At 37.8% G+C, this 25,000-nt stretch overlaps 1 protein-coding gene across 43 annotated transcripts in view; it reads right to left on the bottom strand.

Annotated features, from left to right (window-relative positions):
- Positions 1-25,000, bottom strand: part of zgc:112183 — a 65,810-nt gene that overhangs the window by 37,691 nt on the left and 3,119 nt on the right. For 33 of the 43 annotated variants that reach the window (XR_012399181.1, XR_012399182.1, XR_012399184.1 and 30 more), the window contains exon 1: positions 1-150. This exon is cut by the window's left edge and continues 288 nt beyond it. Coding sequence is in view for 1 of the 43 variants with exons in the window: in XM_073940569.1 (XP_073796670.1) it covers positions 5,480-5,590 (111 nt within the window). In the remaining 42 variants the exon portion in view is untranslated. 43 annotated transcript variants of the gene reach the window in all.

Raw genomic sequence — 25,000 nt, 5'->3', positions numbered from 1 at the left:
TCTATCCGAAATGATGGAAAAACATCGGCGATTTCTCCTAAAACACACACATATACGCTTGAGCAACAGGCTCCCATGGGGCACACACACGCACAGGTGCTCGATCACACTGATTGAGAGGAGGAAACCGACAAACGACACCCGACGGGCGACGCGACCGATCCAGACGCGCCCATTATAATAATCATCATCATCATGATACGCGAATTGTCGGTGCCGCGCGCGCGCGCTCACTTCGTTCATTCATTTTAATAGGAGCGGCGCGGTTTGGTCGCGTCGCGTTCGTTATTAAGCGACAAAACAAGTCTAATGCGTTTTCATTTTGTGATTTACATTAGTCTTTCCTATAGGGGGCGCTTGAGGGCCCAGAAGGCGAATCCTTCGTTTGGCTTGGTAATAATTTCTGAACGATTTATTGGCATTTGGCAAGCACTTAAAAACCACAATGTATAATCGTTTAAATATTGTGCATTCCAAGCATTGATAACTGACGTACACATATAAAATACGTTTTACAATCTGTAAACTAGTATATAGGGGTAAACGCCATCACAGACGACTGTGATTGGTTAATCTTCCACACTGATGTGAAAAGTAACACTTATCACGTGACAATGCTTTCTTGTTTATAGGATACCCAAAAGTGGAAATTTACCATTTAGCTCTATAATTTATATTTTGAATTCCCATGTGTCATTAAAGTATCACTATTCTGTCATAAATAATTCACACTTAGATCTTAGATCACCTAAAAAATAAAGTTAACTCACTATTGCACACACCCTCCACACCTGCTTGAGTTTCTTTCTTCTGTTGAACACAAATGAAGATGTTTTGAAGAAAGCTGAAAACGTAACCACTGACTTCCTTAGCACAACGGAAGTCGGTTTATTTTCAGCTTGTCTTCAAAATATTTTCATTTGCGTTTAATGGTTTAGAAACCACTTGAGGTTGTGTAATTATAAACTTTTATTTTTGGGGGGTGAATTATCCATGGGTGTTATTTATTTATGACAGAATGGTGATATTTTAACAACACATTGGAATTAAAAATATTAATTATAGAGCTAAAATTGTTTAGGCTCATCGTAACTGACCAATAAGAGCAAGTCCCGGAGATCAAGCCCCGCCCAGTTCGCCATTTCGTTTCAGTTCAACGGTCATTCTACCAGCTCGCTCAGTTTCTGTGAGAGAAAGTTTCGCTGAGTGAGAATAATAAAATGACATTTCTGAGGTTTTTCGCGACGCTCAAGGTCAGTGCAGATGGAGACTGACTAAATTAATCTTAAGGTTATGTCATATTCTTGAAGAAATGTACCTCATTTAACCTGCCTGAAGTAGGAACTCCTTATAAAGTCGTCGTTTCAGTGAAGTTAAGCCTGTGTCAATATAAAGACGAGCTCTTAAATAAATTAAACACATATTTGATAATTATAGTATACATTACAACTTCCAAAACGCAATGGTTTGTTTGTTAACACTTTAGTCTAACAATTCACACCATTTGCTAGGCCTACTGGCTTATTTCCAGCCTATTATTAAGATATGAACTGTTTATGATCTTATTTTACGTCCCTTATCCTACCCAATACACCCAACTAATACTTTTCTAACTATTATTCAGCATCATATTAGTAGTTTATTGAGCTAAAAGTATTGGTTAATGGTTTGTTATTAGCGTGATTTGTACATAAAAATAAACCTTGACTAATTATTTAAATTAATTGAGCTTTAATTCACGTTAAAGGGATAGTTCACCAAAAAAATGAAAGTTCTGTTATCATTTACTAACCTTTTACTTGTTTCAAATTGTTACGAGTTTCTCTGTTTCAAAAATAAGATATTTAGAAAAATGTTGACCTCCATCAACAGTATTTGTTTTTTCCTCTATGGAAGTCAAAGGTAATGTTTTTTTAGCTTTCTTTAAAATATCTTCTTTTGTATTCAACAGAGGAAAAAAAGTCATTAAGGTTTGGAGCCACTTGAGGGAGAGTAAATAGTGAGGGATTTTTCACTTTTGGATGGACTATCCCTTTAAGAACCGTGTGTTTAGTGCGCCCTCCACTGATCGACTGGAGGATTTACACTCATTAATGCTTTATGTAATGAAATAAAGCTTTAAAATGTACATCATGTTGTTTATCTACGAACGAACAGACTTAAAAAAAAAACTTTACTTAGCATAATCAATGAATATTTAACAGAATTTTTGTTCATGATTGAATATCGTATCCCGCAGAAAGGCTGTAAGGACTTCCAGATGCTTGTTTTGTTTTTCTTTTGTGCAAGGCTTCTTCAAATTCAGACGTTATATAGATTTATTAGGTATTCGTATTTAATTCTGAACAGAAGACTAAATTGCATTTGTAAAAATGAGTAAATGTATTTCTGGAGAATACTCATGCACACATATTAAACATGTCTCCACACACACACACACACACACACACACACACACACACACACACACACACACACACACACACACACACACACACTGAGACTAATTACAAAATATTAAGAAGAAGAAAAGCACTTGGAAAACAACAAACAGTGATGATCCAAGCGAGGCCAGACAGATCTCTCTGCAATTATAATCAGAGCCCGCTGTAAAATGATCATTATCTTATTATTGTAATCAGATGCTGTGTGCTGAAAAAACCCGTCGGCTCTCTGCAGGGACCTACGACAGAAGTGCAAATCCAGACAAGAAAGCCAACAGAGAAGCTGTTGGTATTTACACGTCAGTCAGACTCAGCAGTTCGACAGAGAAACACAAGGAGAGGCAACACACACCTTTTGGGTCTTTAATATTAATACTAGTATTATTATTTTAGTATAGCATGTGCTGAGGCGTTACGAGGGTCAATTATCTATACACCTGTTGAGCTTATGTATTAGAGACCTGCTGAATGCTTGATTCTGATTGGCTGTTGAGCATTCAAAGGTGTTCAATATAAATGCATAGCTAAAGTAGTTCCGGCACGTTTATACTGGAGCTCCATATCACTACGCTGAATCATTGTTTCAGATTGAATAATCAAAACAGAACAGAAGAAACAAGTCTTAAACTACAGTGTCGGAAATACGACATCTGAACAGTGATTTCAGGTGTGATAACCATAGAAAAAATAACTTCTATCCATTGAATTATTGGATGATAATGAACACTTCACACTAGCCCGTCGTCAAATATCCCTCATTTATACTGCAGGGCTGCTGAATGCTTGATTCTGATTGGCTGAGGAGCATTGTAAGGTGTACCGTTATTTCCATATAAAGGCTGAAGAAGTTCTGGCATGTTTACAGCTCCATATCATTACACTAAATGATTTCAATTGTTTCACAACTACAACAGTCAAAAATCACATCAAAACACAACAGAGACTAAAGCCTGGTTAATACTTCAGCGCCAAGTGACTGGCGTAACCCACGACGCATGAAACGCGCATAGCTGTGCATTCATACTTATGTGCGCTGTTTCTTTTGCTCTGCAATAACACTTCCGAAACTCTAGTTGGCAGTCAGGTGTTTATGTTCCTTTGTGTTGAGTTTCTTCGCTGGTGTTTTGTTTTTTCTGAACGCTAGCTTAATGTACAAGTGGCTCAAACTTGCTCATTTTAAGGACGGAACCAGCGGACGTGCAACAACTTTAACCATGAGGTAAACACAAAACAAAACTTTCCATCTGGAGCAATATATATCGCAGAATAACAAAACAACGAAAAATCTGATTTTTTAAATATCGTGCAGCCCTATCGCAAAATATATAGCAGAATAACAAAATATCAAAAAGTTAGATTTTTGTTAATATTGTGCAGGCCTATCGCAATATACTGTATTTCGCAGAATACCAAAATATCGCAATGCCAGATTTTTACAATATCGTGCAGCTCTGTTACAATATACATCGTACAATAACAAAATAACACGAAGTCAGATTTTTACAATATCGTGCAGCCCTGTCACAATATATATCGTACAATAACAAAATAACGCAAAGTCAGATTTTTACAATATCGAGCAGCCCTGTCACAATATATATTGCAGAATAACAAAATATCGCAGTGAGATTTTTACAATATCGTGCAGCCCTCTCGTAATATATATTGCACAATAACAAAATATCGCAGTCAGTATTTTACAATATCGTGCAGCCGTATCACAACATATATCGCAGAATAACACAATATCGAAAGATCTGAATTTTACAATATCGTGCAGCCCTATCCCAACATATATCACAGAATAACAAAATATCGCAAGGTCAGATTTTTACAATATCGTGCAGCCCTATCGCAAAATATATCACAGAATAACAAAATATCGCATGGTCAGATTTTTACAATAGTGTGCAGCCCTATCGCAATATATATCACAGGATAACAAAATATCGCAAGGTCAGATTTTTACAATATCGTGCAGCCCTATCACAACATATTTCGCAGACTAAAAAATCGTAAAGTCAGAAATTTACAATATCGTGCAGCCCTATCCCAACATATATCACAGAATAACAAAATATCGCAGTCAGTATTTTACAATATCGTGCAGCCGTATCACAACATATATCGCAGAATAACACAATATCGAAAGATCTGAATTTTACAATATCGTGCAGCCCTATCCCAACATATATCACAGAATAACAAAATATCGCAAGGTCAGATTTTTACAATATCGTGCAGCCCTATCGCAAAATATATCACAGAATAACAAAATATCGCATGGTCAGATTTTTACAATAGTGTGCAGCCCTATCGCAATATATATCACAGGATAACAAAATATCGCAAGGTCAGATTTTTACAATATCGTGCAGCCCTATCACAACATATTTCGCAGACTAAAAAATCGTAAAGTCAGAAATTTACAATATCGTGCAGCCCTATCCCAACATATATCACAGAATAACAAAATATCGCAAGGTCAGATTTTTACAATATCGTGCAGCCCTATCGCAAAATATATCACAGAATAACAAAATATCGCATGGTCAGATTTTTACAATAGTGTGCAGCCCTATCGCAATATATATCACAGGATAACAAAATATCGCAAGGTCAGATTTTTACAATATCGTGCAGCCCTATCACAACATATTTCGCAGACTAAAAAATCGTAAAGTCAGAAATTTACAATATCGTGCAGCCCTATCACAACATATATCACAATAACAAAATATCGCAAGGTCAGATTTTTACAATATCGTGCAGCCCTATCGCAACATATTTTGCAGAATAATAAAAAATCGTAAAGTCAGATTTTTACAATATCGTGCAGCCCTATCGCAACATATTTTGCAGAATAATAAAAAATCGTAAAGTCAGATTTTTACAATATCGTGCAGCCCTATCACAATATATATCGCGCAATAAAAAAATATTGCTTTGTTCGATTTTTACAATATTGTGCAGCCCTATTTGCTATGTGAGTGCGCAGTTTAAAAGCGTTTGTGACTTTTAGTAGAGAAACTCACCGTGAATCCGATGCCCACAGTGGCAGAGAAGGATCCGGAGATGAATTTCCCCTGGTCAAACTGCACTAGTAGAGACGTCTTCCCCACTCCACTGTCTCCAACCAGAATAGTCTGCAGCAGAAAGACACGAACAGATGCACACACAGATGGACGGTCAAAATGAAGAGAACACTGCAGTGACACCTTGCGTGGTCGTCAAACTTTAGTGCGTTATGTCAGGTCCGTTTCTAGACTTTTTGTCACCCTAGGCCGTACACTGCAAAGAAAGCTTTACTTATTTAAAAATGTTGTCGTCTTTCTCATCCGACTATCTAAAAGGGCTTAAATCAAGAAGCATTTTCTAGACAAGTAAAAAATAATGTCTTGTTTTCAGAAATAATGTTAGAATGTTAGAAATTAGGTGAGTTCTTTCTTAAAACAAGCTAAATTATCTTATTCTAGTTGTTTTGTTTTAACGTTTTAATCGGCGTTGTTTTCAAATGCAATTAATAAGTTAACAAGCCCCTATTTTGCATTATAAAAGGTCATATTTTGTTTTTGGGGCCTCCAATAACAGGCTGATATGCGTGCAAAGGCAAAAAACCCTTTCATTGTTTTATAATATGCTTGCATTTTTACCTAATTATTCTAACGACTCCCATATGATTCGTTCAGTGATACATTTTTTTCCCAAAACCCTTTTTGGAGTGATGCAAATCTGCGCTGATTGATTCAATGACTCTCTGTTGTGATTGGTCAACTGCGTTCAGCGTGAGGCCGCGAGAAATGCCTAGCACGCCTATCATTTTCAAACTTGACTGCCGCACGTGTATAGGAACAGCTGACGGTGGCCATAGCAATGACAAACGGCAGAGGATCGCAAACACCTTTAAATCTGTTAACAAATCGGCACGCTTCGCATTTTCAACGTGACTTTAGACACGATATAAGAATATAAAGAGTTACCCAGATTCAGTACAAAAAACAATTAAATTCAGAATTTGCAAGCTAGAGAAAATTGGAGAATTGGAGGAAGGAACTGATCCATGAACTGTGTACTGAAAAAGTCCTGTCAAGTGCTGTCTCATACATCAATAGTCTTTTCTGATCCTTCCTTTAACAAACGTCTGACGAATCCCCCATTGTAAGCATGTAAATTGCTAAAGCACTCGTCAGAAAAATGACGGGAACACCGCGCAAGGCTGGGGCTATAATGCTGAGGTATTTTTGCAAAAATAAACTTCACCCACAGCCTCATCTTCCGGTAGGGAAAGTAACACTGGCTGCGTCTGAAACCGCATACTTCCATACTATATAGTAAGCTAAAATCAGTATGCGAGCCGAGTAGTATGTCCGAATTCATAGAATTCGAAAATCAGCATGCGAGAAGTACCCGGATGACTTCCTACTTCCGGGGAGATTCTGGAGTACGCATCCCATGCACACTACGCTATCCCATAATGCTTTGCGAGAGAATTCATGAATGGAAGTGAAGCGACGCAACTGACGCAGGTAGGTCACGTGACCATGACAAAATGGTGGATGTAGCACGTCCGAATTCCAGTCATACTTTTCACATTCATACTGTATAGAACGTACTTTTCTAACGGCCGAGTAGTACGTTTAAATTCAAATGCAGCACCTACTGAGTAGTAGGCGGTTTCGGACGCAGCCACTAACTTTCCCTCACACTTCAGAGCACAGCGTCTTCACGACATGATTCAATCGGGATCTGCTACAGTGTTTGTCTTCCTCTTATTCGTTCTACAGTGTTTGTGGGCGGGGCCTTGGGTTTCAATTTTTCCAGAGCTGCGTCCCAAATCGCATACTTATGCACTATTCTACGCCATTTTGTAGTATAAATAGTGTAAGTAGTGTGTTCACACTGACAACTCTAAAAACATTAAGTGCACTTTTATTACCCGGATGATGCACTCATTCAGCCGCTAAAATGAAGTGTGTAATGATGGACACTTCACGCACTCAGCGACCGCAGGTTTGCTTACGTAGCGGAAGGGGCGGAGCTATCGGATGCACATGTTGGATAACTTTATTTATTTTGGATGGTGAAAGCAAAATTCTCCTACTAGAGTGATTATAGCGCCTCCCGATGGTGAATGCCGCAATACTAACGGCAGGTGTTATTTGATAATTCAGTCGTTTATTTTACTGATTTGGCGACCGTCGAACGTCATCAGGGAAACGGTTTGAATTTCCGCTTAGTAAAAAAACATTAGTGTGCCATTTGGGACGACACTACATACATATACTATCCTGTTGAGTGTGTAAGTGCATTAGTACATAGTGCATGAGTGCATAGTGTATAGTGTGCCATTTGGAACGCAGCTCAGGTTTGCCCACGCAACAAATGGGTGGAGCTTGAGTTTCGTATCAACATCACGCCGGCACATATGAACCACTATGAGTCGACTCTTTTATAGATGAATCAATAGTTTTAAACACGGTGCATTTTCAGATTTAAGCTGGATATTTTCCTTCACTTTGAGCTGTGTTGCACACTACACTGAAACTCATTTTCAAAAACCCATAATAGGGGCTTGTAGTAGCGTTTCTCTTAATTTTAGGTGGGTGCACCTAAATCTTGGCTGGTGCTCCAGTGCTACAAAGCAAAAAAGGTAATTTCGAGCCCTGATTATGCGAGGTTAATTTGCCTCTCTACACCCATGGTTCCTCTGCTCGCACATCTGTGTGAACTTGAGGACACCCGAGTTCTTGAATCTACTAAACATCACCAAAACAGCAGCTGATTAAAACACAGCACAAATTATGAGGAAAAAGGAAATTAGTGGAAAGACCCTTGAGCACAAGAGCCACTTAGTTTGCTATTATGTTGTCTAGTTAAGGCCAATTCACACTGCCACAACAACCCGCAACACACATGCTTCAGTGCAGTTGCTGTTTGTTTGTTTACAGTGAATTGGCCCTAATGCGATGAGATTCAGACATTTCTACAACTACTTCTAAACACTGTTTCAGGCTGTTTGCATCAATGCTATATTATATTAATAATTCATTATTTGCTTGGACATATTCGTGTAATGGGCTACTTTTTAGCACTGCAAAACAGCTAAAAGGGTTCATTTTTTCTCAGATGACAATGACACATGAGTATAATTAGTACTGTTATCAATTCAAACGCATTGAATGATTAAACATTTCTTTGTCCTCCATGGACCTGTTGTTATAGACCTTTTTCTTGGAATGCAAAATTACCCATTATGCTTTGCGTGTATGTGCAAGGAGAATGCGAAGAACTTCCGGTCGGCAGCTGATGCGTGTAAACAGTCACATTTGGACAGCTTTGAAACGATAGTTTTAATCTATTTTACCTGCTTTTATCCTCTTTGAACTAATCCTGTTGTCCATCAGCAGCATCTCCTGGACTGATCCTTTAAAGAAATGCCATCTAGTAGGATGGAGAACAGCTGCTGTGAGGCGTTTTCCCCTCGCTGTCAGACGGCATCTTCAGCAGTTTAAATGAAGCCTCGTCATCGCTAAAGTCAACATTTTCTCTTTATTTCAAATATATAACCAGCCCAAACAAATGTAGTTCAGCAAAATGTTTGACACACACACGTAGCCTGTACTGCGCCACTGACACACTGATTTAATAACTGTGACAAAGTGAAAATATAGGCGAGTGTCATTTCCAAATGACAGAAAAACACACACCGTGGTGAAAACAACACACGAAATAAAACACAAACGGCTCGCGATTAGAATGAACAGCAAATCAGCCAGCAGAGGATCAATAACAGACTTTTATTGCTCATTTTTGTAAATTGCACGACTTTCATACCTGTCAAGTTTCATGCCAGTACTCTGGTTTGCTCTCTCTCTCTCTCTCTCTCTCTCTCTCTCTGTGTGTGTGTGTGTGTGTGTTAAAGAGCCGCTGAGCTAACAGCTGACAGGCCGGGGACGCGCACACACAGTATTTCTGACGGCAGACACGTGAACTAGGAGAACGTTTTTCTCGTATTTCTGACGCGCTTGTACCACATGTGACAGATTATAACGGCTTTAACAGACACATTTCACAAAAACACTCTGTTATCCATTAAAAACGTTATTGAAACCCATTTTCGGAGCGCAAATTACCAGTTGTACACGCTGTAAACTGAAGTTTTTAGCATTCTACCGGAAGACGCTGGTCGCTATGGCGCCCTCCATGCAGCAGCCATGAAAAAGGTCTATAAAAGCTGCTGTTTTTGGATGTTTTACATTTTCAAAACTGTCCAATGGTGCGACTGTCTCAAGCATACACTACCTGACAAAGGTCTTGTCACCTTTCTAAGCTTTAGGAACAACAAATAATACTTGACTTCTAGTTGATCATTTGGTATCAGAAGTGGCTTATATGAAAGGCAAGGGCCTCTAGATTATGCTTATTTTACCAAAGTAAAATATTGATCGATCGGGTCAGTGCTGCCTTGTCACTAAAGTTTAATTTGCCTGCGACGATTTGTCAATTGCATACAAATATAAAATATAAAAATATTGTATTAGAATCGAGAAAGGGTGGCGCAGTAGGTACTGCCTTCGCCTCACAGCAAGAAGGTCGCTGGTTCAAGCCTCAGCTGGGTCAGTTGGCGTTTCTGTGTGGAGTTTGCATGCTCTCCCTGCGTACGTGTGGGTTTCCGGTTTCCCCAACAGTCCAAAGACATGCGGTACAGGTGAACTAAGTAGGCTAAATTGTTCGTAGTGTTTGAGTGTGAATGGGTCCCTGCTGAAAAATCCAGCTTAAACCAGCCTAGGATGGTTGGCTGGTTTTAGCTGGTTGACCAGGCTGGTTTTAGAGGGGTTTTGGCCATTTCCAGGCTGGTTTCCAGCCATTTCCAGCCTGGTCTTAGCTGGTCCGGCTGGAAAATGACCAGCCAAATCCAGCTAAAACCAGTTTGACCAGCCTGGTTTAAGCTGGATATAGCTGGTTTTGGCTGGACTCCCAGCTTGGCTAGGCTGGTCAAGCTGGTTTTAGCTGGTCATCTCCCAGCCTGACCAGCTAAGACCAGGCTGGAAATGGCTGGAAACCAGTCTTGAAGTGGCCAAAACCCCTCTAAAACCAGCCTGGTCGACCAGCTAAAACCAGCCAACCATCCTAGGCTGGTTTAAGCTGGATTTTTCAGCAGGGGTGTGTATGGATGGAAAAGTTGGCGCTGGATAAGTTGGCGGTTCATTTCACTGTGGCGACCTCGGAATAATAAAGGGACTAAGCTGAAGAGAAGATGAATGAATGAATGAATGAACTGAGAAACAGTTTGTGCTTATAAACCTTTAAATGCTACCTTCTCTGTGATTTTGTGATCACCATACTGCTTTTCGGTTCCTCTTATCTGATTGGATGTTATGTGTAACAACCAGGGGTGCGTTTTCGAAGGTAGCAAGTTCTGTCAATACAAACATAGTTTGCTGATGTGGAGTCCATCGTTCCAACGAACATTCACAAACTGCATTGCAAACTTGTATGCTTGCAACCACTTATGGGGCTGTAGTTAGAAACATTAATCCTGGCTGTGTTCCATTCCCACATACCCCCCTCCCCCCTCTCTCTTAGGTGTAATGTGCTTAAACTATTTTTACAGTTCAGTTTTAGCCATCTCCATGTTTGCAATTGAGACTTTTCAAAATATAAATAAATAAATAAACAATATCCTACTTAATGATATTAATAATAACAATCATCTTCATCATTAATATTATTAATATTAAAGTATGATTTTTTTCATTTCCTAATAAAAAATAAATATTACATTTCATTTCTTAATTATTAGCCTCATTTTTTATTTATTTATATGATTTATATATGAGATTAGAATATCACTCTAAAAAATAACTCAAGAGGTCTGTTACCACTGCATAGTTTAATACATTATTGCAACTTAAAAATTCTAAAATGCTGATTAGATTAAAACTTTTAAATAGCCAGAATAATTTTATTAAGTTTTCAAAACAGGAAAATATTGAAAATTACATCAATTTAAAAATTCGGCTAATTTAAAAGTAAACAAAAATGTCAATTACTTTTAAACAATATTTAACTTGTTGCAACCCAAAGAAATTGAGTTGATAACTCAATTTTTCCACACTAATGGAGTTGTTTTGTATTTTTCCACACACTGATGTTTTTTGTTGTCTTTTATACTGATAATATGAAACACTACGTTTTTGTTTTGTAAAACAATAAAAATCTGTTTAATAAAAAAATTACTGAAAAACAAAAATGTGACTGTTAAATGTATTTCATACAAGCATGAACAGTAAATTTGCTAAAAAAAAAAAAAAAAACTAAAAATTAAACAATTACAGCTACTTAATTTATTTGAGGTTCACTTGCAATTACGCACATAACACTGGATTTGTTTTCAATTTTAATTTAAAAAACTATTTGTAACAGCTTATTTTTTTGAGTACTCAACTTAAAAAAGTTGAAGAGGAAAAGATTTGGCTAACATAATAAAGTTTGTTGTCTGATTGTCGTAACTTGAATATATTAATGCAAACTCTTGCGTTAATTTTTTTTGTTTTGTCTAAACAATATTTTTTAGAGTGTACGTGCTAGCTTTTGAAAGTGATTTGATGTTTTAGAATAGTCTATGTAATGTTCTCAATAATATTTATAAAGGAAACACAGGCTCTATATGTGTCGTTTACATATATTTCAGTTAATATGGAAAGCGAGTGCATGTTTTTAACAAAACTAATTCTGGATTTTATTTTAAATGCATGTGCTTGTAAAACAATATCATTTGCACAAAGAAATGATGGGGTTCTTCTCTAAAGAAGAAGTAGTTACTCCACCTTGTGATATGTTTCAATATAATGTTAACGTATATGTTACATATAGCGTATGTGTATTTATGTTTTGACATTCTACTGCAAAAGTCACCTTCATATCGCTGGAATTGCTCGTGCCTTAATGTCCCCTTCAGTGCATCCTCAAATCTGCGTGATTTTCTGAAGTGTGATGAATAAATGAGCCTGCGCTTTGGGACGGTGGAGATGATCATAGCTGGAGTAGTAAAGAGAGATTAGTCACTTTCATGTTGACACCTGCTACTGGCGTCAACACGAATTAGTTTGGGGTGGCAGGAGTCAGCCCTTCACACTCTCGCAGCTTTCTCACCCACAGATCAGTCAAGGCTTTCATTAATATTGCTGTTTGCAAAAGCAAGCGTGTCGTGAAGCATGCAAGTATTAACAATTTTAACCTCTCAAATCATGCGATCTGAATAGATGCTAAATGTGACGAAAAAACAACACTGACTACATTAACATGGATATCAGTCATTTAATTATTTTCCTTAATCTGAATAAGACAGTAGTATGATTAAGGTTGTTTACATGAGTTGATTTTCGAATGTTCCTTTTATCATCCCGTTTTACATCTAATAGTTTGATTAATAGAGTGGAAAAATTATGACGACAATTTGTATGCAAAAACCCGGAAACGAGTTAGCATTTTAGCAGTTCCGGTTCCCTCGTCCCAAAGCCAATGTTTTTTGTTTTTTTCAATGGGATTTCAGTTAAATTGCTTAAATAAGGTTCGTGGCTGACACAACCTCAAGATACTTTCACGTTTTACTCTACATCATAAAACACATCAGTTACATCACACTCCTGAGTTTGTAAATTGTCCGCCGGGGTTACATTGGTGCCGTGACCCAGATGGGAGTGGGGTTTAGGGAGGTAAGTGTAACGGAGGCCAGCTTGTGAAGTGCTGTGCAGGTGCACCCCACTCCTCTGACCTTTACCGTACGTTTACACCGAAAGGGGCGAGAGCGTCCAAGGTCGCTCTGGCCGCCCTGGCGACAACGCTGTCTGCCTTCAGCTCCGGCGGCGAGAGCGTCAAAGCTCGCTACAATGATCTCCCATTTAAAGGAGCCGTTGCAGCATATCAGTTACATTCCTGCATAAGACATGTTTCCAGCGTGAAAATGTTGCGCACTTCTTATCAAATTCATATAACAATGGAAGATCAAGTTGCGTGTGCTGTGGCTTTGCTTTATTTATCCAATATGTGTCCATAGTCCCTTTCACACAGTGATACCGGTAAATATATGGAAAATTTACGGAACGACTTTACCGGTATATTCAAAAAAGCGCTGTTCACACAGACGAGGACGTTACAGAATTTTTCCGGAAAAGAGCATTCACACATCCTTTACAAAATACCGGTAATTCTGACATCATTCACCAGAAATGAGCTTTAAACGGATGTGCTTGTATTTGTAAACATTTGACTACATTACGAACTCTGTGGATGATCAGTATTGTTAGCGACTTCGATGAAAACATGAAGAGAAACACTTTCGCATGTCAAGATGTTCATAATATGTTGTTTCACAGGCACACGAAAAGCTTGAAGGTAAACAAACAACGGCTTATCACAAGCATCTTATCGATGATTATTTACACGGTTAGCATTAAGATGAACATATAAACGTTACCTGACTAACATCTAGCAGCTAAATGCGTCTGGGAAAATATTCAAAGGCTTTTATTCTCATAAACCGCGCGGACGTAAATGCGTCTGACTGTTCTGCAGTGGTGGTAAGAGTACAAAAAAATTGTACTCAATTACAAGTACTGTTACATTGCTGAAATTGTACTCAATTACAAGTAAAAGTACTGGTGTTAAAAAGTACTCAAGTAAAAGTACAAATTACTCTTCGTAAAAACTACTCAAATTACAAAATTACAAATTACTTTTTTAGCTTGGCGGTATTGGTGGAATTATCCATAAATGCGGAGTCAGACAAGATCCAGGCAGTAAAACACATTTTACATAACACATTTAAAGATACTATAAACACTTTTAAAACTGTGTAAACAGCATTAATTATAGATAATAATTATAGAGCACCTATAGAGGAAACCCACGCCAACATGGGGAAAACATGCAAACTCCACACAGAAACACCAACTGACTCAGCCAGGGCTTGAACCAACAAACTTTTTACTTTGAGGCGATAACAATACCCACTGCGCACCATGATTATTTTACAAAAACAATGTTTTGTTATTTTGAGTATAAAGATAACAGAAATATGCACAAATGCACGACTTTTTATCATTTCAACTGATGCCTCTTTTATCTGTACGATCAATAGATGATGTAATAAATAAAAAAAAAACACTTGCAAATTATGGAGAAACTTTGTTAATTACCTAATTCGCGAACTGAACCGTCAGAAACCACAGAACAACACTGCCTAGTGCCTAAACATATTATTAATAAATATAATATCACACAAATTAAGTTATGTCTTCTTACCATAATGTTTTTTTTTTAGATTATAGATTGAAGTCTTAAAAAAAAGGGTTTCTGCAGATATCATAATGTCAAATTTAAGACTTTTTAAGACCTCTTTAAGACCATAAAGTATTAAATTTAAGACCTATATCACAATATCAAAAGCATGCAAGAGAAAATGCAAAAACACAAAATTTGTGGTAAAATAAAATTATTTAAATAGAACAGTACTGAAGACAGGTTATATGCACCATTGAAGTGCAGGAACAAAAAAACAAAGAAACAAACATTTTGAGGCTGATTTATACTTTCGCCTGGCTCCGCATTGCACACCTCCGCTGACTGTGCGCGCACCTCACGAAATGGATGAGGCTTTAATACTAGATGTGTTCGTCATTGTGATATTCTTTAAAACATCAGGGGCCAGTCAAAAGAAACCTCACTGTAAAGTCAGACGGATAAACAGAGAAGTAAAACGTTTTCAGAACTACGTCATATCTTTAATATTGTTCAAGATTTTAAAAATAGTTATTTTTCATTATTTTTATAATTTATTATGATTACAAAGTTGGGTGACGGGGTGGGGCAGTGGGTAGCGCTCTCGACTCAAGGCAAAAAGGTCGCTGGTTCAAGCCTTGGCTGGGTCAGTTGGCATTTCTGTGTGAAGTTTGCATGTTCTCCCCGTGTTTGCGTGGGTTTGCTCAAGATGCTCCGGTTTTCCCCACAGTCCAAACACATGCATTTTAGGTGAATTAGGTAAGCTAAATTGTCTGTTGTTGTAAATGAGAACGGGTTGCAGCTGGAAGGGCATCCGCTGTGTAAAACATATGCTAATAAATCATTCGGTTCATTCCGCTGTGGCGACCCCAGATTAATAAAGGAACTAAGCCAAAAAGAAAATTAATGAATGATTATAAATTTTTATAACTATTCAAGATTTTTTTATTTAGAGTTTGATGCATCACTCACTTGTGTTTATATCTCAGACAGTTCTACCTATTAAAGTTAAATATCAATGACAACAGAACATGGGTTACTCTACAATTATTTTTTTTATTCTGGCAAGAATAATAGCAAAAAAATATATATATTATTTTTTGCCCACTCAACAATTGACACATTATTGTCTGGCTAGTTTCTGTCCTCTACTAATGAGCTGAAAAGGCAATAATGGTCCAACAATCCTGTCTATTATCACCAATAAAGCCTATAAATTAAGCTTGAGTACACTGTAAGCCGATGGGCTCATATATCCTTCTCCAGTTATCAAATACTTAATTTGTTACTTAATTTTTTTTTACATTGCTTTACCTTCAAAATGATACATCAGTTTAAAACCAATAAATGGTGAAAAAACATATTCTGTAATCTTAAAACCACCTGGGTCTCCACTTTTGCCATGGCCTCTTTTTTGTTGTAACAAACTTATCCCCTAGGTTTTTCCAAACTTTAACAAAACACTTCCTTTCCATGGCTGTTGCAATTTCTAGCCAAGAATTATTGGTCATCTGGTCATCTCTATGCTGATCACGCATGGTCGGATAGTTAAGATGTCTGTACAGTCGTACTGTTACAGACAAAATCTCTTCAAAGTGATTCAAATTCAACTCAAATCAAGCGCGGCGCCGCGCGAACTGTTCACCCGAAATCATGTCGCGCGCGTCCAAAGTGAACCTCCGCAAGCACGGCGATGACGTCACATTCGCCGCGCGCACTGAGCTATTGCATGCTGGTCTTTTCTTATTTGTAGTTTTAATACTGCAAATTACAATAGGAATAGTGAAATAAAGAACTACACCACCACGAAACCAAGCAACAACAAAAAAAAAATTAAATGAGCATTAGGAGTAGCGTTACATGTACATCGGAAAAATAAGACCTGTGCAAACATATTTCAGACCTAGAACAGCGAATTTTAGACTTTTTAAGGCCTAAAATTTAGATGTTTATATTTCAGACATGTTAAGACCCCACGGAAACCCTGTGTAAGCCGGATGGTACAGCAGAGGGCAGGTTTCATCCACCTTTTTTTGCGCTTTTTGGATATGCACATAAAAACGGTTGATGGAAACGCTATAATGCGCATATATTTTGAAAATGTGTGTGAATGGACAAACCAGCAGGCTAAGCACATTGTAAAACATCTAAAGTGTTGTTTTGGTCATTTTAAACCGCCTTAACCATTTCAGTATTATATTATATTAATAATGACCTCCAGAATTGTCAAGAGTGCCTGCACTCCGTGTCTCGCGCCTTCCAGCGCGCGTTCACTGCGTGCAGGATTGCCTTCTGATGCGCAAGTCACTTATTAAATGAAGATAATTTATTCATGCAGCTGCTCCTACTGATGCTAATTCTGTTTTTACTTTTGATATTTGTCGCCAGTTAATCAGGTGGCAATTTTGTTCTCTTTGACTTGTTGGACAGAAACGCTGCTTTATTTGCAGTCTTTTATGCGATATTCCAGTTTTGGGCATACATTTAATTAGCATTTTAGATGATACCATAGCTAATCACATCAGCACAGCTGTCCCCTTTTTTCCCTATGTACCTGTAGGTGAACAGCTCCTCCAGGTGTGGCAATGGGCATTCATCCTCTGCTATTTCTTCCTCATTTCTTCTGTCTTAAATCTCCATATGTAATTGATAACTTTGTGACTGTATGATGACGGTCACGTAAATCTGCAGTAGCCTGAACTTGTTTTTCGGTTCAAATAATGTACCAGGCTTTTCATTGGTCCGTTAAGATCAGCTTTTTTTATTGGCTACCGAAATGCTGGACAGTGCGTGGCTGAAATATTAATTTATTTACAGTACTCTGTAACGAATTGTGATTTTAAAAGTAACGAAGTAGATTACTCAGCTTAATTTTTACTCAAGTACAAGTAAAATTACAGGCTTAAAATTCTACTCATGAAAGTACAATTACCCCAAAAATGTACTTAATTACAGTAACGTGAGTAGTTGTAATTCGTTACTCCCACCACTGCTGTTCTGATTGGCTAAAGCAGACGTTCACGTCAGCATGTTCTAGACGTGAATGCGCTCTTTCCCGCAATCTTCCTTCTGTGTTCACACAGCGCAGCATTCCGGCAAACTACCGGTAATGTTACAACTTCTCTTTCCGGAAAATAGCCAGAACGAATTTACCGGCATTTTTTAACAGGACCTGTTCACACATACACACCTTTCCGGAAAATTGCTGGTAATTTTCCGCAAAGGTGTGTATGTGTGAAAGGGGCTCATATGTCTGAAATATCCTGAAGCAGCAGTACTGTTTTGTACTGTCACGTCGCCTGAGTTTCCAGCTTTTTGAGATAAATTTATATAACTTTAATGAACATCAGTAACTCGCCAGTAACTTATTTAATGCATGTTCCTGTAAGAAAACATTGTAAATCCGGCAACCGCAATCATCAAACCCTTGGGAACAACTGTGGTCGGAACCAAAGTTCACAGGTCTGTGTTCTCTGAACTCCTCTCAAGCGGTGGACGTCTTCATTCTGATTGGTTGCCGCCGAACCGCGTCATAGCTCATTACCATAAAGTTGACTTGATTTCAACTTTCCTCGACGCCCACGCCGGAGAAGACGCGCCGCGCTGCTCCTCGCCGCCGGCTCTCATTGAAAATGAATGACTTCCGGCTACTTTGACGCTCTCGCCAACGTACGGTTAAAGGTGCTCTGGCGACAGATGCTAGAGGTCATGGTCTTTAGCTTTCTTGGTAGAGCAACCGACTTCCATGTGGAAGATCGCCGGTTTGATACCAGCTCGGAGCGGGTTGGGTGGTGTAGGACTGGCGGGGTTACATTGGTGGTGTGACCCAGATGGAAGTGAGGTTTATGGGGGTGAGTGTAACGGAGGCCAGCTAGTGAAGTGCTGTGCAGTTAAACCTCACTCTACTGACCTCTAAAGGTGCTCTTGCGACAGATGCTAGAGGTCATGGTCTTTAGCGTCCTTGGTAGAGCAACCGACACCCATGCGGAAGGTCGCCAGTTCGATACCAGCACGGAGTGGGTTGGGTGGCGTAGGACCGGAGGGGTTACACATGTGCTGATTTTTCAAAATCTAAAATGACAAAGGTAAGGAGAGCAGGCTATTTATGTGTGTTTGAATTCATCTGAATGGTTGGTCATGTGATTGTTAATGCAAAATCAGCCGTCGTCAATCATAAGCACATGACGGTCTAGAAATTTGTTTAGAAAACATAACGTAAAAGAAAACGCAGACCAGTAACTTTTTTTGAGATTGGCAAAAATGTAGACATTGACCTCAAGCAAAGAGCTTAGGATGACCAAGAGGCGACACTCAATAGAGCGTTCCATTGCAACAGCAGCGCCCAGCAACAGCCCCGGATTCCACCATTCTGGAGTGAAAGCGATCGGCTGTCCATTGGATCTTATTACTGTCGCGATGGCGAGCAGCTGCTTTGTTTTTTTATGTATTTATTTAAAAAGCGCATCAAAGCCGAGATACAACCTTAAAGACGACAATACAGCGCTTACTATCACAATCATCAGCACTTTTTATGGTTTATTTTACAGACTTATAATATGCTGTAGTTCTATTAGAGTTTTCATTCCAAAATGGCCGCCGCACCTTCTAGTGGAGGTTTCTCAAATTACACTAGAGTGTCGCCTCTCGGTGATTCTATGCTCTTTGCCTCTAGTGAAATTGTCATCACAAGTTGCAAGGAAACATCACTTGAGCGAGTGTTTAATGTTTCGCAAATATGTAGCTTAAGCCTGATTTATACTTCTGCGTCAAGTGACCGGCGTAACCCACGGCGCATGCAACGCGCGTGGCTGTGCATTTATACTTCTGCGCGCTGTCTCTGTTGGTCTGCATTAACACTTCCGAAACGCTAGTTGGCAGTGAGGTGTAAATGTTCCTCTGTGTCGAGTTTCTTCTCTGCTGTTTTGCTTTTCCTGAACACTTCCGGGATGTACAAGTGGCTCAAACTCGCTCATTTTGAGGCAGGAACCGGCGGACGTGCAACAACTTTAACTATGAGGTAAACGCAAAACAAAACTTTCCATCCGGAGCTCCTTCACGGGACTCCACACTTGTAAACAATCGCTACATTGGGTTCGCACCATTCGCGCGGCTCTCGGTCCCGCCCAGACTCGTCAGCGCTACCAAGCCGACCAATCACAGAGCTTGCGCTACGCGTCGTTGCGACGTGTAGTGACATTTTTTGAGAGGTGCACGTCAATGACGCCGACGGCCACGGCGTAGGGCTATGCGTCAGCGCCGTAGCATACGCCGGCATTTAACGCAGAAGTATAAATCAGCCTTTAGTCCCTTTATTAATCAGTGGTCGCCACAGCAATATGAACCGCCAACTTATCCAGCATTACACAGCAGACGCCTTTCCAGCTGCAACGTATCACTGGGAAACACCCATACACTCTCATTCACACACATACACTACGGACAATTTAGCCTACCCAATTCACCTGTACTGCATGTGTTTGGACTTGGAAACCGGAGAACCCAGAGGAAACCCACACAAATGCGGGGAGAACATGCAAACTCCACACCGAAATGCCAACTGACCCAGCCGAGCCTTGAACCTGCGACCTTCATGCTATGAGGCGACAGCACTACCTACTGCGCCACTGCGTCGCCTTATAAAACACTATCTGTGTGGTATTTAGTGCTGAAACCTCACTACACACTCTCGGCACATCCTAATAAGACATCTTGTAATAAGAGGCGTAACAGGTCTCCTTTAACAAAAACCCAAAACATGCGTGCAATACAATATACTCCTTATAAAAATCCCTGGCAAACAGCCAGAACACCCCGGCAAATGCACAGCGTGATGTTAAAATGAACTCTGCTTGGTAATTACATAGCAACACCTAAGCAACCACCCACCTGGCAACCATTGAGAAATGCCCTTAAAACAGCCAGGAATAATGACATGCAAAGGCAGCGCTTAGAGCACCGTGACATCTGGACAGCAACCTCCAACTATATTAGAAACCACTTACAAAGAGGGATACACTGCAAGAATGCTTTTCTTAGTTTTTGTCTCGCTTCTAGTCCAAATATCTAAACATTCCTGACTCAAGAAGCATTTCTTGACCAGCAAAAATAGTCTTGTATGCAAAGCAAGTTTCGCAGTGTGGCAATCAAATAAACACCCAGTAAACTACCTAGAAACACCTCAACATGCAATCAGAAGAGCATAGCGTTCATTTATTTTCCTTCAGTTTAGTCCATTATTTATTAGGAGTCGCCACAACAGAATGAACCACCAACTATTACAGCATAGGTTTTATGCTGTATTATCTTCCAGCCGCAACCCATACACATTCATTCACACACACACTCACACACTACGGACAATTTTGTTTACCCAATTCATCTATAGCGAATGTGTTTGGATTGTAAAAAATCTGACTTTATTTGTAAATGTACATATAGTACAGATAGATAGTAAGTTTAAAGAGCCCCTATTACGGGTTTTTGAAAATCAGCTTAAAGCTTCCATGCAGCGTGCAACATAGCTCTAAGGGAATGAAAACGTCCAGCTGAGGTTTAAATCTAAAAGTGCAGCATGTTTAAATCTAATAATTCTTTAGCGAAATATTTGACTCAGAGTCGAATAAACGAATCGAGTTGGGTTCGGATGTTTGGTTGGATCTCATCGACGTTGCAATTGGATTTGTGTATTTTTGATTCGTGTTTTGTATTGACGAATTGGATTTGTGTAATTTTGAATTGACGAATTGTATTTGTGTATTTTTGAGCTGTGTTTTGTATTTACGAATTGGATTTGTGTAATTTTGAATCAAACAATTGTATTTGTGTATTTTTGAGCTGTGTTTTGAATTGACGAATTGTATTTGTGTATTTTTGAGTCATGTTTTGTATTGACGAATTGGATTTGTGTATTTATGATTCATGTTTTGTATTGACGAATTGGATTTGTGTAATTTTGAATCGACAAATTGTATTTGTGTTTTTTTGAGTCGTGTTTTGTATTGACGAATTGGATTTGTGTAATTTTGAATCGACGAATTGTATTTGTGTTTTTTTGAGCTGTGTTTTGAATTGACGAATTGTATTTGTGTATTTTTGAGTCATGTTTTGTATTGACGAATTGGATTTGTGTAATTTTGAATCGACAAATTGTATTTGTGTATTTTTGAGTCGTGTTTTGAATTGACGAATTGTATTTGTGTATTTTTGAGTCGTGTTTTGTATTGACGAATTGGATTTGTGTAATTTTGAATCGACGAATTGTATTTGTGTTTTTTTGAGCTGTGTTTTGTATTGACGAATTGTATTTGTGTAATTTTGAGCTGTGTTTTGAATTGACGAATTGTATTTGTGTAATTTTGAATCGACGAATTGTATTTGTGTATTTTTGTGTCGTGTTTTGAATCGTCGAAATGGATTTGTATATATATTTTTTACCTTGTTTTGTATTGATGACTTGGATTTGTGTATTTACGAATTGAGTTTTAAATTGATGAATTGGACTTGTGTATTTTTTGAGCCGTGTTTTGTTTTAAAAAATTGGATTTGTGTATTTACGAATACAGTTTTGAACTTACGAATTGGATTTGGATTTATGAGTCATGTTTTAAATTCACTAATGTTAGTTGTGAATTTTTGAATTGAGATTGGAATTGACGAATTGCATTTTGTAAATGTTAATTGTCTTGGGGATGTATGAGTTATATTTTTTAAATGTATTATTTAATTTATTATTTTTGAGACTGATCTGGTTCCATATTAATACGATATTCCAGTTTTGCGTATTAATCTTATTCACATCTTTGGATGGAAATATAGCTCTTTTCTCTTATAGATATTTAACAGTAGCTAAGTTTCCATCCACGTATTTTTTTTGCTCATTTTGGAGTATCGCTTGAAAAAAAAAAAAACCTGGATGGAAACACCAAGATGCGCTTACATTTTAAAAATGACAAAATTTAAAAAATGAAACTTTTTTCCGACAGGAAAAACTGCGTATAAACTAACGATGGAAACGCATTTACCCGAATAAATTCCAGCATGCGCATCAAAAAACTCATGTGATAACAAAAATGGCGGAAAGTGGCAGGTACGTTTGAGTAGACGATGAGGTCTGAATATTTTTAAATGTTATATATGAAAATGAAGTGACGACCATCCTTGATGGCAGCGTTCGAAGACGTAAGTAAGTTACTATATTCGAATAAAGGCATTTTCCCAATGCAACAACTTCCATTTTGCATTTGATATTTATCGCCAGTTTATCAGAAAGTGACGATTTTGTTCTCTTGGACTCGTTGGATGGAAACTTTATTCGCAATTAATAAATTTGATTCGCATCTTTGATGGTGATGTGAATATAGTAGTTATAAAGCATTGCTTTACTCTACTAAACAAACATATACCTGTGGGATGACTTCAGTAGATGAGTCATGTCCAACACAGAGCCCACAGCTTTTCAAACTCTATTATTATTGCATACGGCTCTCATCCATGTTTCATATTCCTGAAATCCCTCATTACTCATTCAGCTATGAAATGCTTGATTAAGGAAAGAAACACAACGGAGCAAACCACGTGGCACGTGACGGGGATTACCATGGCAACACATGAATATCCGCAGCCATTACTCCACAGCCTCTGCTTCAGTAGATATTATTGAGATTAGTCATTATTATAATCTGCCACAGCCTGAAAGCTTGACATGCATCAGGGTTTTACAAGTCATTACAAAAGCAGAGATGTTTAAATAAATGTACTTAAGAGGGAGGCATTGTGGCTCGGTGGATAGCTCTGTCACATTACAGCAAGAAGGTTGCTGGTTCTAGTCTTGGCTGGGTCAGTTGGCATTTCTGTGTGGAGTTTGCATGTTCTCTCCACGTTGGCGTGGGTTTCCTCTGGGTGCTCCGGTTTCCCCCACAGTCCAAACACATGTGCTATAGCCTAGGTGAACTGGATGAAGTAAAACATATTCAAGACATACTTTACTGTACGGCCACACTACAATGTATTAACACGATGAATAAATGAAATTCAGTAGTTTACTGTAAAATTTAGACATTTGTTTTACAGTTTCTACTGTATTTTTGACAGCAAAAGAAAGTAAAACACATTTGATCTGTTAACACTATAAATTATTGAAATACGGTAGTTTACTGTAAAATTTCAACAATTATGGAATAGTTTTTACTGTATTTTTGACAGTAAAATTACGGCAAAAAGAGCTGGTGTATTCACATTATAAATTATAGTATTTTATTGTAAAGTAAAACATAATTTGTGTATCAACACTGTACATTTATGAAATATGGTAGTTTACTGTAAAATGAGTTTATTTTAGTTTCTACTGTATTTTTGACAGTAATATTTTTGCAAAAAGCACAAAAAAAGTAAAATATATTTGGTTTATTAACACTATAAATTATCGAAATACGGTACTTTACTGTAAAATTTCAACAATTATTTTATGGTTTCGACTGTATTCTTAACAGTAAATGAAAGCAAATGGTACTACAAAAAAGTAAGACATATTTGCTGTGTTAACACTATAAATAAATGAAAAAGTAGTTTACTGTAAAAAATGTAATTTATTTTATGGTTTCTACTGTATTCTTAACAGTAGAATTAAAGGAAATGGTACTACAAAAAGTAAAACATATTTGCTGTGTTAACACTATAAATTAATGAAAACGCTAGTTTACTGTAAAAAAAACTTCAATTTATTTTATGGTATGTACTGTATTTTTTTTAAGTAAAATGCAGCAAAAAGTACTACAAAAAGTAAAACATATTTAAAGTATATTTTACGGTGCACCTGCACTACAATGTATTAACACTATGAATTACTGTAGTTTACTAAAAAAATTAAATACATTTACAGTCTCTAGTGTATTTTTGACAGTGTAGTTCTGGCAATTTGTACGACAAAAAGTAAAACGCATTTGGTGTATTAACACTATAAATTATTGAAATACGGTAGTTCACTGTAAAACTTCAACATTTATTTCATGGTTTCTACTGTATTCTTAACAGTAAAATAAAGCAAATGGTGCCATAAAAAGTAAAACATATTTGCTGTGTTAACACTATAAATTATTGAAATGCAGTAGTTCACTGGAAAATTTTGAAATTTATTTTACAGTTTGTACTGTATTTTTGACAGTAAGATTTTGGCAAAATGCACTACAAAAAGTTCAACATATTTGGCGTGTAAACAACAAATTATATTATTTTACCGAAAGGTAAAACAAAATTGGCGTATTAAAGCTATAAATGAA

The sequence above is a fragment of the Danio rerio genome, chromosome 3, assembly GCF_049306965.1.
Source record: "Danio rerio strain Tuebingen ecotype United States chromosome 3, GRCz12tu, whole genome shotgun sequence".
NCBI classification, from domain to species: domain Eukaryota; kingdom Metazoa; phylum Chordata; class Actinopteri; order Cypriniformes; family Danionidae; genus Danio; species Danio rerio.
This window is presented reverse-complemented; position numbering and strand designations above follow the sequence as displayed.